Source organism: Eptesicus fuscus, chromosome 12, assembly GCF_027574615.1.
Source record: "Eptesicus fuscus isolate TK198812 chromosome 12, DD_ASM_mEF_20220401, whole genome shotgun sequence".
NCBI lineage: Eukaryota > Metazoa > Chordata > Mammalia > Chiroptera > Vespertilionidae > Eptesicus > Eptesicus fuscus.
In genome coordinates, this window is record NC_072484.1 from 14,892,639 (window position 1) to 14,909,374 (window position 16,736).

The following is a 16,736-nucleotide window of genomic DNA, read 5'->3' on the forward strand; positions in this document are numbered from 1 at the left end:
CACATTACCTTATTGCACAATTTTTGTGGGGAAAAAAGTGTATCTAAACCTACGTTTTTAGAATCAGTTGTTTAAAGTGGTGGAATTATTTTAAAAAATTTTAAAATACATCTCTATGTGTTTTGTGTTAATACCCACAGAAATGGAAGAAAGTCAGCAGTCAGAAAATGCACCTGCCGTCGAGTCTGGCCACCTGGTGGCAGAGCAGCAGCCGCGGTTCCTGCGGAGCAGCAGCACACCTGATGTCACCGAGCCGCTGTGCTCGGAGTCCGCTCAGGGTATGGAGCTTCAGTCATTGACACAGAGTTGTAGACTGGCTGGGAAGGAGCTGCATGGCGCAGTGCTTTCTACATTTATTCTAACTTTATTTTAAGGGATTTACTTTTTAAGTTTTTATTGCAAGGCAGTGATTTCTGGCATAAAAATATTTTCACTATTTTTAAAATATATTTTTATTGATTTTAGAGAGTTAGGAAGAGGGAGAAAAAGATAGAAACAACAATGATGAGAGAGAATCATTGATCGGCTGCCTCTTGCACACCCCTTACTGGACATTGAGCCCGCAACTCGGGCATGTGCCCTGACTGGGAATTGAACCTTGGCCTCCTGGTTCATAGGTCAGTGTTCAACCAGTGAGCCACACCAGTGGAGCTTCACTATCTATTTTAATATATTTATCTAAGTTATACTTATATATGTCCAGTTTTTTGCCAGGGTGGCACGTTTGAGAACTAGAAAGATATCCAGAGTGGCCGGAGTAGGCATGAAGCCAAGAAGGTTACCCTCCAAGGTCAGGGAGAGCAGCAAGTTAGGTAGAAGGTAGGACAGGTTTGGGCAGATGTGGGAAAAGGCCATGAGGAGGCCACAGAAGTTGACAGAATGGAAAACTGCCCAGACCTGTGAAAAATTTTATTATCAGCTTATAGACTTGACTGATGTTGAAAATAACTCATAATAGCATTAATTTACACAGTTTCTCCAACAACTTTCAGCAACAACAGGGTGTGGAAAGCGAAGAGGCAGATGGTTAGACCTGTAAACAATAAATAATGTATGGAGTTTACAGTGAAAGAGCATGTGTAGGTTGTGTCTGGTGTCAGTGAACATATTTATCCTTTAGTTTAGTTTCATGAATTATATTAAGAAACAAACCAACCGTGTTTGTCTACAAGTTATCTCACAGTTCTTAATGTCAGGGTCATGCTAACCTCATCAGATAGTAGGGAAGTATTGCCTCTTAACTGCCACGATATTTTGAATTTAATGAAAAAAGATCTGCTATTTGCATCTATAGATGCTTATGGCATACAAATGGTTAAAACCTCTTGAAATAAGAAAACACAATAAAAATAATTTGAAAAATATATTATCTGAAGATTTTCTATTCTCTGAAAGGTTTGTGTAAGATGGTTGTGATCCCCTCCATTCCCCCACTTATGTATTTTGGTAGAACCCACCATTGCCTGGAGTTTTCTGTAGGAAGGTTTTAAAATACCATTCACATTTTAAAATCATAAGACTATTCAGATTTCTCTTTCCTTTTTTGATTTTGATAAGTTTTTTTTTTTTAGGAATTTGATCAACTCATGTATTTTTTTTTTTTTTTTTCAAATTTATTGGTCCCAGATTACTTACGAAATCCTCTTCTGATCTTTGTAATGTTTGCAGGTGTTGTGGTGATAGTTCCTTTTTAGTGACTGATTCTGGGTATTTGTTCTTTCTCTCACCAGTTTTTATTCTGGAGAAGTACCCACCCACCTTCCTGATTTCTTCTTCCTGTCAGCTCACCTAGCTAACTCAGGCAGCTTTTCTCTGAGATCTCCTCCCCGAGGCCAGAACAGGTCTCCACGCCCTTGCCTGTGCTATCATAATGTGCTAAGTGGACCCATTGGCCACAGTGAGTGGCATTCAGCCCTTCCTTTTAAAAGTTCTCTGTGGACTTGACCCATAGGCTACTAGTTTGCCATGCCTGTGCCTCCTTTTTATGTGTTTTAGAGTATCTAAATTTAATAGTTGCTTATATATAAAAATATTTTGCCGGTTTTGCTGTCTGAAATATTCCTTCTCTTGATTTTTTTTTCACCAAATCTCTAGGTCAAAAGGTAGAAAATGTACAGAATTTGAGTTCTTCTGAGCTGAAGCCTATTCAAGAGAACAAAGGACATGTGAAGAAAGAATATGAAGGAATAACAGTAAGATATTTTTCAGCCTAATTTGTCATTAGAAATAAACATGCAAATTATTGGCACAATAAATAAATTTATTAATGGCAGTAATAGTTTTCTTTTTTTAAAAGTTTTCCATTTAGACAAGTCATAAGCACATACAACTTCAAAATCTTTTAAAGTCTTACTTTCTGTATAAAATTATAGTCACATCACAAAAATAGAAAACATGAAGCAGAATTCACCAGCTGGTGTTTATCTGGCACTCTGTATTTTTAATCACATATCCTTGCTTTTCAGACATACATTCAGATTCCTTGTTCTTGACATCATTTTAGGTAGTAGCCTCCACCTGGCATGAGTTGCTAGATAAGTCATCTTTTACAAAGACCTGTTACGGTTTCTTTTCTTAAGAATATGTAAAAGCATTTTTTTAAAAACAAATAAAGTATAAAGAAAAAATTGAAAAGTAGCCTATTACTCATTTATGCAGATAACTCCTGTTTATTCATTTTTTTTTTTAAAAAAAGTGGTATATTCACAGAAAACTCAAACATCAGAGAAGGGTAAAAAATAAAAAGAGAAAACCTCTTGCTTGCTTAGAAGATAACCAGTGTAAAGTGTCTTTTGTCTTTATATTTAAAAAGGTCATATAATAGCTTATATATCTGTATTCTGTAGGTATATGTGTATATTTCAATAATCACATAAACACTTACAAAACAACCACTCAGCTTAAAATCTAGAACATTTCCAGTGGCACTGCTTTGGCATGTAAATTCCTTCCTTGTCCCCTCAGAGAGCAGCATTTTCTTAGCTTTGTCATATCCTTGCTTTGTGGGGGGTCTCTCTCTCTCTCCCCATATATATATATATATATATATATATATACATATATATATATATATATATATACACACACACACACATACATATATATACACGTGTGTGTGTGTGTATATATATATTTATATTTATTTATTTACATACATATACATATATATACACATGCATACTTTAGTTTTTCTTATTTTAAACATTATAAAACTGATATTGCTTTATTTACTCAATATGTATTTCCTTTTTTAAATGCATTTTTATTGATTTCAAAGAGGGAGAGGGAGAGAGAGGTAGAAACATCAATGATGAGAGAGAATCATTGATTGGCTGCCTCCAGCACACCCTAGACTGGGGGATCGAGCCCGCAACCTTGGCATGTACCCTCACTGGGAATCCAACGTGACTTCCTAGTTCATAGGTCAACACTCAGCATGCCAGCTGGGCTCAGTTATGTATTTCTAAGACTCATCCACATTGTGGTGACATGTAGCTATAGTTTATTAAGATTTCTCTGCTGAAAAAAAAAAAAAAGATTTCTCTGCTGTATGATATTTTACTGTGAATAAACCACAATTTATTTCTATTCTCTTGTTGGTGGACATTTAGATTATTTCAATTTTTTAAAATGAAAGATGCAGCTATACATATTCTTGTATGTGTTTTAAGATCTACATGTTTTAAGTTTTTCTCTGTGGTGGCTTTCTAGGAGTAGAATTCATGGGTCATAGAGTAGAAGAATGTTCTTTTTTACAAGATAATGTGTTTTCCAAAGTGGTTGCACCACATATATTTCTGACAGCAATGTGTAAAGAGTTGCCATTCATCCACATTCTTGTCAACACTTGCTTTGTCAGATTTAAAATTTTTATGACTCAAGTGTGAAAATGGGATCTTATTTTTGTATTTTTCAGATTACTAATAAATTTGAAATCTTTTCATATGTTCATTAATCATGTGTGTTTTATCTGTGATGTCCTTACCATTTTCCTATTGACTTACCTTTTTCTCTTTAGTTTGTCCTAATTCTTTATATAGTCTGAATACTGATCCTTTTTTTGGTTATTTCTGGCAAATATCTTCTTTCAAGGTGCAACTCATATTTTACTTTCTCTATGGTGACTTTTGATGAACAGAAGTTCTTAATTTCGGTATTCTTGATTATCAAACGATTTAATGGTTAGGTTTTATGAAAAAATTAAAATACCAATCCACGGGAATGAAAATATTACCTTATATTTCTGTTTCAGTTTTTCTCTGCACATTTAAGTCTTCCCTCTGTCTGAAATTGATTTTATGTAGGGAGTGAGATAGGGATCCAAATTCCTCCCTCTACTCACCCTGAGTGGATAACTACTTGTCTCAGGTCCCATTTATTGAATCCATTTTAAAAAATATTGATCTGAAATGCCATCTCTCTCTCTCATATATTCTCTCTCATATATGCTGTTTCTCAGATGTGTGAAGCTTTATTTTGGTAGTGTTGTTTTTTTATCCTCACCAAGGATATGTTTTTATTAATTTTGAGAGAGAGAGAGAGAGAGAGAAGCATCAATGTGAGAGAGAAGCATCAAATGGTTGCCTCCCGTACACACCCTGACTGGGGATCAAACCTGCAACCTAGGTATGTGCCCTGACCAGGAATCAAACTTGCAACCTTTAGGTATACAGGATAACACTCTAACCTACTGAGCCACTTGACCAGGGCTATTTTAGTATTTCTTATCTTAATTCTTGTTACTTTATTTCTCTGCACAGTACTATAACCTCTTAATTACTGTAGTTCTCCACTTCTTTCTCCTTCCCATCCCCCTTCTAATGGAAGCTATTTTTCTACTATTTTTTGTCTTTCATTCTTACTATTAAGAAGTCTTCTATTCATCCTAGTTGTTGTTTCTTGGTCTTTGTCCTTGTCCTTCAGTTTCACTACAGTATATTTCCATTAAGTTTTGTAGTTCAACAAGTATGCCTTTTGCTTCTGAAGGTTCAGGTTAGCCTTTTCAAGTATGTCTGTAATTTCTAATATATGATCCTCAGCTTTTTATTCCTTTAAATTGCTCACATATTATAATTCTAAATTCTTTATCTGGTTATCTGAAATCCTTGGGAGGGCGTCTGAGTCTGATATTTGCTGTTTCTGAGATTCTTGTGCATGGTGATATATTTCCTTTGGTGTTTGGTGATCTTTGATTGAGTTTCAAGACGGCTGATCTTAATCTGCAGAAAACCTGGGTGTCTGAGGTGATGGAGTTTCACCAGGACAGCATTTTCATTGTTTCTTCCAGGAACCAGGGAGTGTACTTAACCCTAGAGCTTTGGTTCTTTTGCCACTGGCAGTGGTAATAATAGGTTTACCCTCCAGATAGTCCCGTTTCACTGTCCTGGTTTCCGTTTGCTTTGGGAAAGGAGGATGTGGATCATTTGGAGGTATATTTACTTCCTTTCAATTCCAAATTACAACCCATATTTTTATGTAGAATCTATTTCTATAGCTATGGACATTTCATTTCTCAGCCAGAAGCAGGAAATATCTGGGTATATATTCATTATCACATTAGATATATGCCATCTTCCTTTAAGGCTGTGTAATATTTTTTTATATACTGTTGTCCTTCTAAATATTTTATTTATGGCCTTCACCTGTTTCTTGGCTTAATAATTATTCTGTCTTTTAATTGTACATCTTAGTCATTACTTCTCATTTGTTTGTTTAATGTTTATTCTTTAGTTCATTGAATCCAGGGTTTTTAATACACTCTACACTGGAGGACATTAAATTTATATCTTCATTCCCAGCTTTATCCTCTGTCTCATAACCCTGGATTTTCACTGCCTGTGTATAGGATATTCTCTTTGGATGTTCAGCTCAAAGTTGAAAATTAAAATATCAGAAATTATCTTTTGTTCATCATCCTACTTTTCTTCCTTTTGTGATTTAATTTAACTCCTCTGCCGTTTTGCAGTTTTTTTAATTTATCTTTTTATCTTACCCCCCCCCTTTTTTTAACCATCAAAGGCCTTATATGCTCATTCCTGAACTACTGTAACAGTTCCATGATAATTTTCTTCTTAACACTGATGTATCCCACAGATACTAAACTTTTCTTTCTGGTTATGTTTTTAATCACAACTGTATATCTATATTGGGTTGAATTCCTAAACCTGATATTGAAGGCCCACTTGCAGCTGCCTCTTTTAGAAGGTGGTCTACATTTTCTTGTTATCTTTTTCTTCTTCACCTGCCTGCCCTGCTTGGCCTGCTATAATCAGGTTCTGTCCCTGCACATACAACTTGCTGATTGCCACTCAGTGCTTCCTGCCTTGAATCCCCTCCTGCCTTCTCTCTATCACTTCATGTCAGTTGCCTTCTTGAACAGCTGTCCTGTAGCTGTGAGCCAATTATGGTAAGTCTATTCTGCATGCCTTGTAGAGTTTATTTGTATATTTTGCTTATGTATCTTGTAATCATTTTGTGTAACTTGTGTATGTTTTGTCTCTCCATGCAAGTCATAAATTTTAGAGGATGCAGGTTGCCTCCAAGTGTTTTAGTGCTCTGTGTGTAATACACAGTCCAGTGTTGAATGCTGCTCAGGAAGGTGTTTCACCGCTACAAGGAAGGCACTGAGTAACCTTTAGGAAAGTCTCGGTGGAGTCCATGCCTTCCCTGCCAGCACACTCACTATCTGAGGGTAACTTGGGCCTTCTGGAAAATTACATTCACTATATATGTGTGCTTGAGCAGAGGAACAAATAGAATTTCAAAATAAATCATTTCTATATAATTTGACATTTCTTCTCAGAAGATCAGTTCAATTGAATGTCAATTAACAAAGTAGAAGTCATAAATTTCAGATCTTGAATAATTTATATTTCAAGTATAGTAAATTGTGAACACATCCCTCAAATGGAAAATAGCATTCAATTTTGTTGTTGCTATTATTATCATTTGTTTCTTTCCCTTTAGAAATGTGGACTAGAAACTTAACAGTCTTATAAAAATCAAAACTTTCCTTTAACTAATGCAATTTTTCTTTTTGTCTGAAGATCTTAGTTCGAAGAAGCAGCAGCTCCGCTGAATTGGATTTAAAAGATGATTTGCAGCAGATGCAAGGAAAATGTAGGGAAAGACAGAAGAGTAAGTTCCAGGAAGCACAGTCTGTGTTCATCCAGATTCAGAGTTGATGTATTTTGTTTTCTTTGTGCTTCTAACTTGAATAATATCATCTGAAGACACAATTGTGAAATGGGAAAATTTTATTCCTGGAATTTCAGGATTGATGGGCAGTTAGTTCATACGTACAACCAGAACAGTTCCAGTCACTTACCTGAACCTTAGAGGCCTGTCTTTCCACCCCTGGGCCCTTTCCTAGGTGAGAGGCACAACCAACGCTAATGCTAAGTGAGCAGACAGACCAAGAAGGAAAAGGGATCGTCCCTAGAAAGTTCCCACCAGCTTGGAGCAAAATGCTTCAGAAGTACATTGCAGTCAATAGTATAAGTATTTAAAAAATAAAATGTGATTGGAATCCTGACACATTATCATGTAACTGTAAAATGTGGCCCTAATACTCTGCTTTCCCAAGGGCAGTTTTTGGACCACCTCCTTTGCAGAGCAGCATAATAGACAACTTGGGTCCAGGGTGGTTCTCGTGGGGTGTGCAGGAGCTTCTCTTGGCTCCTCCTTCAGATCCTGTTGGCTTCGAGTTCTGTGGCAATGAAGTAAGAGACCTGGTAGGTTGGTGACTGGGACAACTTTCAATTCTTTGCAAGTGAAGGAAGAACAGCAGATTAGCAGCAGCAAAGCTGGGCACTGTCAGCACAGATACAAAAACGAGCTGAAAGAGTGAGCAGACGAAAAGGGTGGACACACAAAATTATTATGAGGTAGGAGACTTGGAGAAGTAAACTGTCTAGGTCTGTTTTGTGTTAGACAAAATATCCCTATTAGCCTTAATAGCCTTTGAAAAAGCATCATTGTATTATGACAGATTACAACTTTTTATTACATAAAGGAGAGACTTTCTATTGGAGACAGTGTTTTGTAGTAGAACACCTCATCCCCCAGTGCTCTAGGTGACCCAGCCTGGGTTGAGGTCTAGACTCAGACTCAAGATATAAAGCATCACTAGACTTTTCTAGCCAGCAGAATAAACTTGCATTTATATGGACCAATTTGCCCCCTTTTCTTACGCCCACCCCCATTTTGTAGTTGAATAAGTTTCAGTAGAAAACTTAAGGACTTGATGTACATCTTTTGAGCATATGGTATATGCATTGAAGCACCTTGAAAGGAATGCTATTTGGGTGATACATTCTGGAGCTAGTAATGAGTGTTAGTGCTCAGCACTTGGAAGCTATGTTTGGTTGAGCAAGAGCCCAAACCAGCCCCTTTGAGCCTCTGTGCCCTGCATGATTCCTGCTGTGTCACCTGTTTAGTTACTTATGTGGGGGTAGTTGTGGCTATTAGTTATCTCAGACTTTGGTTCTTCATTATGCTAGGTGAAAGTGTCAGCAGTGACACGGCTCTGGGCTATAACAATGAGGCCGAGTTGTCCATGAGCTCATGGCAGACCTGTGAGGAAGATGCAGACCTGAACACTCCCGCAGATGTGGCTGACTCCGATGCCCGCCATTGGTTACAACTGAGTCCCGCCGATGCTTCAAACTTAACAGGTAACTAACTGTGTCTTTGAAAAGCAGGTAACAATGCTAATAGCTGGGAAATCCCGCAATTTCCAGTTGTAAGAAATTTAGGGATCCTTTAGCACAATGTTGAGGAGGGGGCGCCACCTCCAACCAAATTGGTTGTGGCAGCCCCAACCACCTGTTTATAATCAGCCGTGAGTTCTGAGATGTGTGTGGAGAGGGTCTGAAATAGTGGCCAGGTAATGGGAAGATGCATGCCATGCCCACAGTCACAGCCACCACAGGAGGAGGCGAGGACAGTCATGTCAAGCTTCACTCTGGAAACAGAAGAGTGATTTATCTACTTTATAAGGCCCCTAAATCAGGATAAGTTTACATCTTTGACTAGCTTATTGATTAATATGTTTTTGAAATTTTACTATAAAATACCTGATACACACAAGGTAAGTTGTGCCATATGTGTAAGTAATGAAGTAAGCGCCAGTGAGCCCAGTGTACAGCTTAAGAAACAGAGCAGCATGCAAACCAGTACGATTTCCTGAGGGTCTCCTCAAGTCCCTTCCCTCTCCTAGCTTCCAGTGACCCAGTCTCACATTTTTTATGATCTCTTGATTTCTTTATGGTTTTACCACATATATCTGTGTCCTCAAACAATCAAATATATCCTATTTTAAAGTTTTTAAAAAGGATTTTATACTCTGTATTTTTCACACCTTTTGCCCCAAGTATTTTATTTCTGAGATTCATACAGTGGCTACAGAACCAAACTTTCTGAGTCTGCATCCAGGCTCTGCCAAGGAATTGCTGGGTGGCTTTGAGCAAGTTACCTAATTTCGCTCTCCTTCAACTTTTTTCTTGTAAAATAGGGATAATAATGGTCCCTACTACAGGGTTGTTGGAGGAATTAATGAGTGAAAATAGAAGTCTGTAGTGCACAGAATAGTGTGCATGGAAGCGCTCTGCAGTTTTAGCTATTCACGTGCACACATACATACATATGCATGTACATGCGTATGCAAAACTCAGAAAGTTCAGCTCCCTCACATGTGTGATGGGGCTGATGAGACTGGAGAAAACAAAGAGGAGTTGGGTGTTGGGTATTTGTTTTGCTTTGTTTTTATAAGTATTAGGAGAGACCAATGTTCTGAGGAACTCAGTGTGGAAAATGCTGACCACAGCCAAGTCTTTCCTGGTGTACTGTACTCAAGTTTACACACAGATAACTTTTATGAAAACAACAAACTCTAAAGCACATGTTGAGTGAAAATTGTTATTAAAATGCTAAAAATGATTTTAATATAAATAAAGTCTAAAGTTTTACCTTAAATATCTTGTGTGTTTTTTAACCAAGGAAACTTTGGTTTCTATTAATCATAACATAAAATTTAACCAAAGCCTCTGATATTTTGGATATTCCTGATGAAGTAACATTAAAACTTTATAAAATTTACATGGAAAAATGTTGTTGGATAACATCTTTTATGTATAAGATAGATAATACCAAGAAGTATGATCTTAATGTGTATTTATTGTGTGTATATTTTGAGAATAGGAATAATAAAGAAAAACAGACCAGTTAGTTATAAGTGAATAGTATATTGCTTTATAATGCTGTAGTGCTGTCCTTTAAAGATAGTGGACATTTTTGGTGTGTGTATTCAAATCTGCCAATGGTAGAAGCCTTACAAAGGCAATGAGAAAATGGTTGGCAAAATCATGGGCTTAGTTGTATCAATTATTGGGTAGCAATTTGTACTTCTCAAATTTGTGTTTCTTTTAAAATTTATTTAAAATTATTTCTATATAGTTATATATATAATGATTTTGAATAATAATACTCAACTTATATGGAATTTAACAGTTTACAAATAACTTTTTGGTTCTGTATAATAAGCAGGCCATGTCTTACAAATTCTGTTTTAGAGATGGAATAACTGAGTTCCATGGAAATCTTGTTAGCTAGACAGTAAGTGCCAAAGTTGGAACTGGATTTTAAAGTGTTTTGACTCCATATACAGTGCTGTATACTCCCTTCCACTCCATTGGTGTTAAAATTACAACAGCAAAACCCTTTAAACTACTTGAGAATCATTAATACATTGATGTGATAAATGGCTTCTTTGGGCCTAATATACAGACTACCAAGGGGGAACTCATGGTGGCACTATTGAAGGCAAGACTGAATCTTTAAGTAGTTGAATTTATTTACACAAGAACTAGTTTTAATCATTTTTATTGAAAAGAAAGAAAATTGGGTGATTACTTCTTTTGTCTGTTCTTTGGATAGTTCTGTTTTGATCCTATTTCAGAGTATGCATGGGATAGCTCAATTTAATAACTTATGTGAGGTAATTGTATATGATGTACTCTCTCTGTCATGATTAATTCCTCCAAATACTTAGGTCTTTGAAATACTAATATAGAGAATCAGTACATTCAGTTCAATAGTTCATCTTGTCATCTGTGAAAAGGACAAACTGTAATATGATAAGGTTTAAGGATTATCACAGTTCTGAATTTAACTTTCTGTTCTTAAGAGAAAGATTTCTTTATAAATATACAAAATAAAACTCATGTTAGCCTGACCTTTAGGGCATGCAAAAAGAGTGATCAAACAATTTGAGTATATCTGTTTCTCATTGAATAATTCTACCTATTATCAAATGTTTAGAACAATAAACTTCTAAAATCTTATATTCCTCATCACTGGCAAACTAACAGTTTAGTTTTATATTTGCTTTCTCATTTAAATCATTTCACGTTTGGTGAAAATAACAGCTAAATGTATTGTGCTTTGTTTCAAAATGTACCTGGGATTTGTTTTAATCAGGTAAGGTACAGCATACAGACATGGAAATGATTATCCTGAAGGAAGAAGTTTACACTCACTGGTCCCTAGAAACTGGAGGCATGGCCTGCTGTGCAGGTGGGCCACACAGGCAAGATCAGAGTTAGGAGACAGTGGGAAAGAGGACAAACCTGGGCAACAGCCTTTATTGTCATTTCCATGGGAAAAGCAAGGCAAGATGGTAAGCAGAGTTAGGATTGGCTAGTTGCAATAATTTCAGCGGACTCTGGAGCAAACTAGTAGATACTGTCCCTAGTTGCCGAGTACCTGGCCCTGAAGTGTCTGTGGCCGGTGCGGGGTTGCAGGGGGGGTGGTGGGGGGCGCGGTGAAGGGATAATAGGCTTGATGTGGAAGAGCCTGGTAAAGGAGGTATGGGAGATATGAGCTTTGGATTGGTAGTTTGTACAAGAAAGGAACACTTCCTGGTGAGTTGCTAGCTATCTCTAGGAATTAGTAACCCTGGGAGGGGAAGTCCCTTCCTGGTCTGAAGGTGCCAGATACCAGAGCATCTGTTGATACCGCATCTGTTTTGGTCTGTTGAGGTAATTATTTTGAGGAATATTTATGACTCTCTAGTAAAGAATCAGTGTTGCTGCTGGCCTCATCTCCTATTTAGCCAATACGCTTGCAAACTAGAAATATGATTTTGATGCTTTAAGAAATAAAAACATGAATAAGTCATAGTCACAACTGGCTTACCAAGAGGACAGAAGACATTTATCCTGATAGCGGCAAATAATGTGATAAGTGCTATGAGATTCATTTAAAGAAAGTTTTAATCACAGGGATAGAGAAATAGACTATAGAATAGAATATAAAGTACATAACTGAATCCACACAGGCATGGAATCATGATATTATGGAAGAGGTGACACATTCCAGATCTGGCAAGGAAAGGATTTACTGTTTAACAAATGCCTGTGGGATAAGTATTTAGCCATATGGAAAGAAAGGAAATAGAATCTCTGCCTTACAACATGCCCATAGTCAATTCCAGATGGATAAAATAGTTCAATATAAAAAATAATTTTTAAAAACTTTTGCAAGAAAATATCTTCTAAAACATGTCTTAAGACCTTGGGGTAGGGAAGGTTTTCTTAAATGAGATGTTTAACCCTAAAGGGTAAAGGCCAGCTTTGGTGCTCTTTCCTTTCCAGGCTCCTGTCAGGTCAGGAATGTGTTTTAAGATGAAGTTTAAGAAATGGTGTCCACGCCGAAACCGGTTTGGCTCAGTGGATAGAGTGTCGGTCTGCGGACTGAAAGGTCCCAGGTTCGATTCCGGTCAAGGGCATGTACATTGGTTGCGGGCACATACCCAGTAGGAGGTGTGCAAGAGGCAGCTGGTTGATGTTTCTCTCTCATCGATGTTTCTAGCTCTCTATCCCTCTCCCTTCCTCTCTGTAAAAAGTCAATAAAATATATTTTAAAAAAAAAAAAGAAGAAGAAGAAATGGGGTCCAACATTTTGCTTTAGTTGGGAGGGGTCAGTAGTCTCCCCTCACTGGAATATAAGCTGGGGGGGTGGGTGTCATTGTTTGAGTTCACTGCTGGTTCTTGGCTCCTAGAATTGTATATGACAGGAGAGGAACATTAGTAAATACTCGGATCAATGAATAAATAAGCTTTAAGTCCAGGCTATTGTTTTATTTAGTTAAAATAGAAATTAAATTTTAACCTTTTTTTTAATAGTAAAAAAATAAGTGTGATTCAGTTTCAAATTCTTTTTTGTTTAGTATATTTATCATAACCTTGCCTCCAAATAGTGTTATAGAAATCCTTTTACCACTTCTGCTTTTAATTACAGCTGTGCATGTGAATTACACTCACTGTTACCTGCCAATGCTGTTTTTGCAGAAATGGTTTGTTTGTCAGCATTGTCTTCCATTAGACACATTTTTGGCATTTTCACCAGGCTTTGATCTGCTCTGATTATTTGCTCACCTTCTGAAATCTGTAAAATGAACAATATGTCCCTGGAAGCAGAAGAGGAAGGAGAGAAGAGTCAGGCTGCAGAGCTGGCCAGCAGAGCACTAGCCAACCTGCTACCTCTCCATTTGGAATCCTCAAAGGCCAGGCCTGAGTTTTCTGGTCCCGGAATTAAGGTGTTTCAATTGAACCTTTGGATTTGTGTCTTCAGGTTTCAAATCAAAAGGGAAATTTATTTCCAGTGTTCCTGCTATGTTTCTTCAACATTCTTACCAACCCTACATAAAATTGCAGCTATGTGAAATCATTTTGTCATAAGTACCCATTTCACCAATTACCAAGACTTATTTTATGGCTAAAATCCTTTGCATATTTGCAACGTTTTAAATGTTATATTGCTTTGTTAAAATCATACATATGTTTGGAGAAAGATGATATATTGTATTTTTTTGCAAGAGTTCCAAGTTTAATAAAAAAATTTTAAATGCCCCTATTGCATTTAGTAATAATGAAATTCAAAAGTACTAGGCTACCACACTAGCTTGCTAATGAAAAAGAAAATAAAACTAAATATTTGGCATTTTTAGGGTGAGCATGAAATTTTCTGAAATCTCTCAAATCCCCATTTTTAATTAAGCGCTGCTTCAGTGAGGAACCATCTACATGTAAAATGTCAGCATCTGTTCTGTTACTTACACCACAAGTGCAATAATTTGGGGATAAAATATTTAAACTCATTAAAAAATTTTGTCACAGTGATATTGACCAATGATTTTATTTTTGACCAATGATTTTAAATACTTCTAAAGGACTCAACATTTTTTGAAATGTGATGGGGATGTTACCTAGGATTTTATCACTGAAGTATGAATTTGTCAGAGAGCCCAGTAGCATTGAAACATTTTCTACATGGGGCCCTTTTATAACTGAGGATATTAGTTGGCAGGTAGCAAGGAAGTGTAGGTGATGAGATACCTGGCCTTTTTCACTTGGTGTTACTCAAGCAAAGCTCCAGTGTGATTGGAATGCTGGGGCTAATCTCTGTTTCGGATGGCTGCATTTTTGGGGGTTGGGGTAGGAGATGAAACACTATAAATCATCTAATTCCCTAACTGTTTTTTTTACCCCTTAGAGGATTAAAGACATAATTTTCTCTATGAGAAAAATAAATGCCATATTATGTTGTGTATAGGGTCTTGTGTTGATTTATAAGCATTCATTAAATCAGCATACCTTCTTAGATGGACAGATACTTGGTATTGCACTTACTCTACAGGTTAAACATTAGGAGGATGAGGCTCTTCAGAGAACCCAGAGGCCCGAACCCAGAGGCCCATAATCAGACTTTTGTTTTCTGTACCTCCTGTCTTTCAGGAACAGTCTTTAGGAATTCCGTCTTGAATTTGATCCGCACATTTTATTGTGTCTCTTCAGTAGATTATGTGATACTTGTGTGGGAAATTCAGATGTCTTGGGATCTTTCAGCATACTATATAATAAAAGGCTAATATGCAAATTGTCCCCTCGACCGGGAGTTTGACCAGGGGGTGGGGCCAGCTGGCCAACCTCTGGCAGCTCCTGCCCCCAGCCACCCCGGCCTCATCAGCCCAATCGGGGAGGGCCGGCCGGACCCCACCCATGCATGAATTCTGCGGGCTTCTAGTCTACTTTAATAAAAGAGAAAGATGCAAATTGACCGTGTCTCCACAACGCCCACCAGCCAATCAGGAATGACTATGCAAATTAACCCAACAAAGATGGCGGGTTAATTTCCATACACAGGCGTGGAGCGAAGACTGAAGGCTCCGGCCCGAGCGAAGACTAAAGATGACTGAAGACTGAAGAGGCTTGGCTTCTCAGCTGCAGCCGGAACGGAGAAGCCTAGTCTCGAGGCTTGGCTTCTCTGCTGTGGCTGGAGTGAAGGCCTGGGTCCCGGGTGCCAGAGGAAAACTGGTGCCGGCAGCCAGGGGAAGGAAAGCCTATTGCATGAATCTTCGTGCAATAGGCCTCTAGTCTAATATAATAAGATATTAGCAGCTATCCTGAGTGCAGGGAAGGATGCAGAACATTGTTGGATCTGCCCAAACTCCTTGTCAGATTCACTCCTTCCTGCTCCTTGTTTATTCTTGTCATTCCTCTACCTACAGTTCTCACACCCACCAATTGCTCTTCAATTTCTTTGATTAGGCCTTAAAAGCACTAACAATATATGTACTCAAAATGACACTCAGTGGGAGTTCATAATTGCCTAGAAATCAGTTTTTCTTTATTTGTGTGGGAAATGTGTGAAAAATAGAACTTTCGAAATAAGTATGTTAATAGAAATGGTGTAAGAAAATAAAGAAAAAGGGATTACTGGTGGAGATAGGACCAACTTTCTGAACTCCCTCCAATGATTCAAAAGAGAAGCAAAGCAAAGGAGATAATAATTAAATAAATACATTGATAGATCGAAGAAAGAAAAATAGAAAACTGGTTTAGCTATGTGTGTATGTCACATAAACTATAAAGCAGAAACCATTAGTGACAGCAATAATTCTGAATTTATATGAGCTTCATAGTAGAAAATTTTAATAACTCAAAAATTGATGAGTTAAGAAAAAATATTACAGAAGACTTACACACTATAATTAATAGAAATATTTTTATATATAGTGAATGGAAATATTATATATAAGTATACAAAACTGTGAACTTAATTAAAATATATAGGTGATTTTTAAAAGCACATGGAACATTTACAGAAATTGACCAACTAGATCTTTAATCAAGTTTCAACAAATGTTATGATTTGAAACTATACCACATTCTATGAGTGTGATGAAATACAGAACAAAAGGGTAATAAAACAAAACTACATTAAGAAACTAAAAACTGCACTTTATTTATCCTATATAATAATAGACAAATATGCAAATTGACCATACCTCCGACACACCCACAAGCCACGCCCACAAGCCACGCCCACCATCCAATCAGAGCGAGCATGCAAATTAACCCAAACCAAGATGGCTACAGCCATAGAGAGCAAGGTTTCCTAGGTAACCGAGGAAGCCAAGCTTTCTGCCAGCCGTTGCAGGCCTAAGCCTCCACTCAAGCTACAAAGTTTCAATTATAGAAGGTAAACAAATTCAAACAAATGGCGACAGAATGGAGCTTGAGAGAGCAGGCCAGGGTTGCCGCCGGCAACAGGGGAAGCAAAGCTTTCCACACACCCTGGCTGGGCTCACCCACTTAAGGCAACAAAGTTTCAATTATAACCCCAACACAAATGGCTTCGGGCCTCAGAGGGAGCCCCAGGCTTAGCTCTGCTCC

The 16,736-nt window shown here is 37.4% G+C and overlaps 1 protein-coding gene across 1 annotated transcript in view; it reads left to right on the forward strand.

Annotated features, from left to right (window-relative positions):
• Positions 1-16,736, forward strand: part of RALGAPA2 (Ral GTPase activating protein catalytic subunit alpha 2) — a 288,867-nt gene that overhangs the window by 112,747 nt on the left and 159,384 nt on the right. The window contains exons 17-20 of the mRNA XM_028144951.2: positions 141-278; positions 2,095-2,192; positions 7,047-7,137; positions 8,502-8,675. Of these exons, the coding sequence (XP_028000752.2) occupies positions 141-278; positions 2,095-2,192; positions 7,047-7,137; positions 8,502-8,675 (501 nt within the window). The remainder of the gene's footprint in view (positions 1-140; positions 279-2,094; positions 2,193-7,046; positions 7,138-8,501; positions 8,676-16,736) is intronic.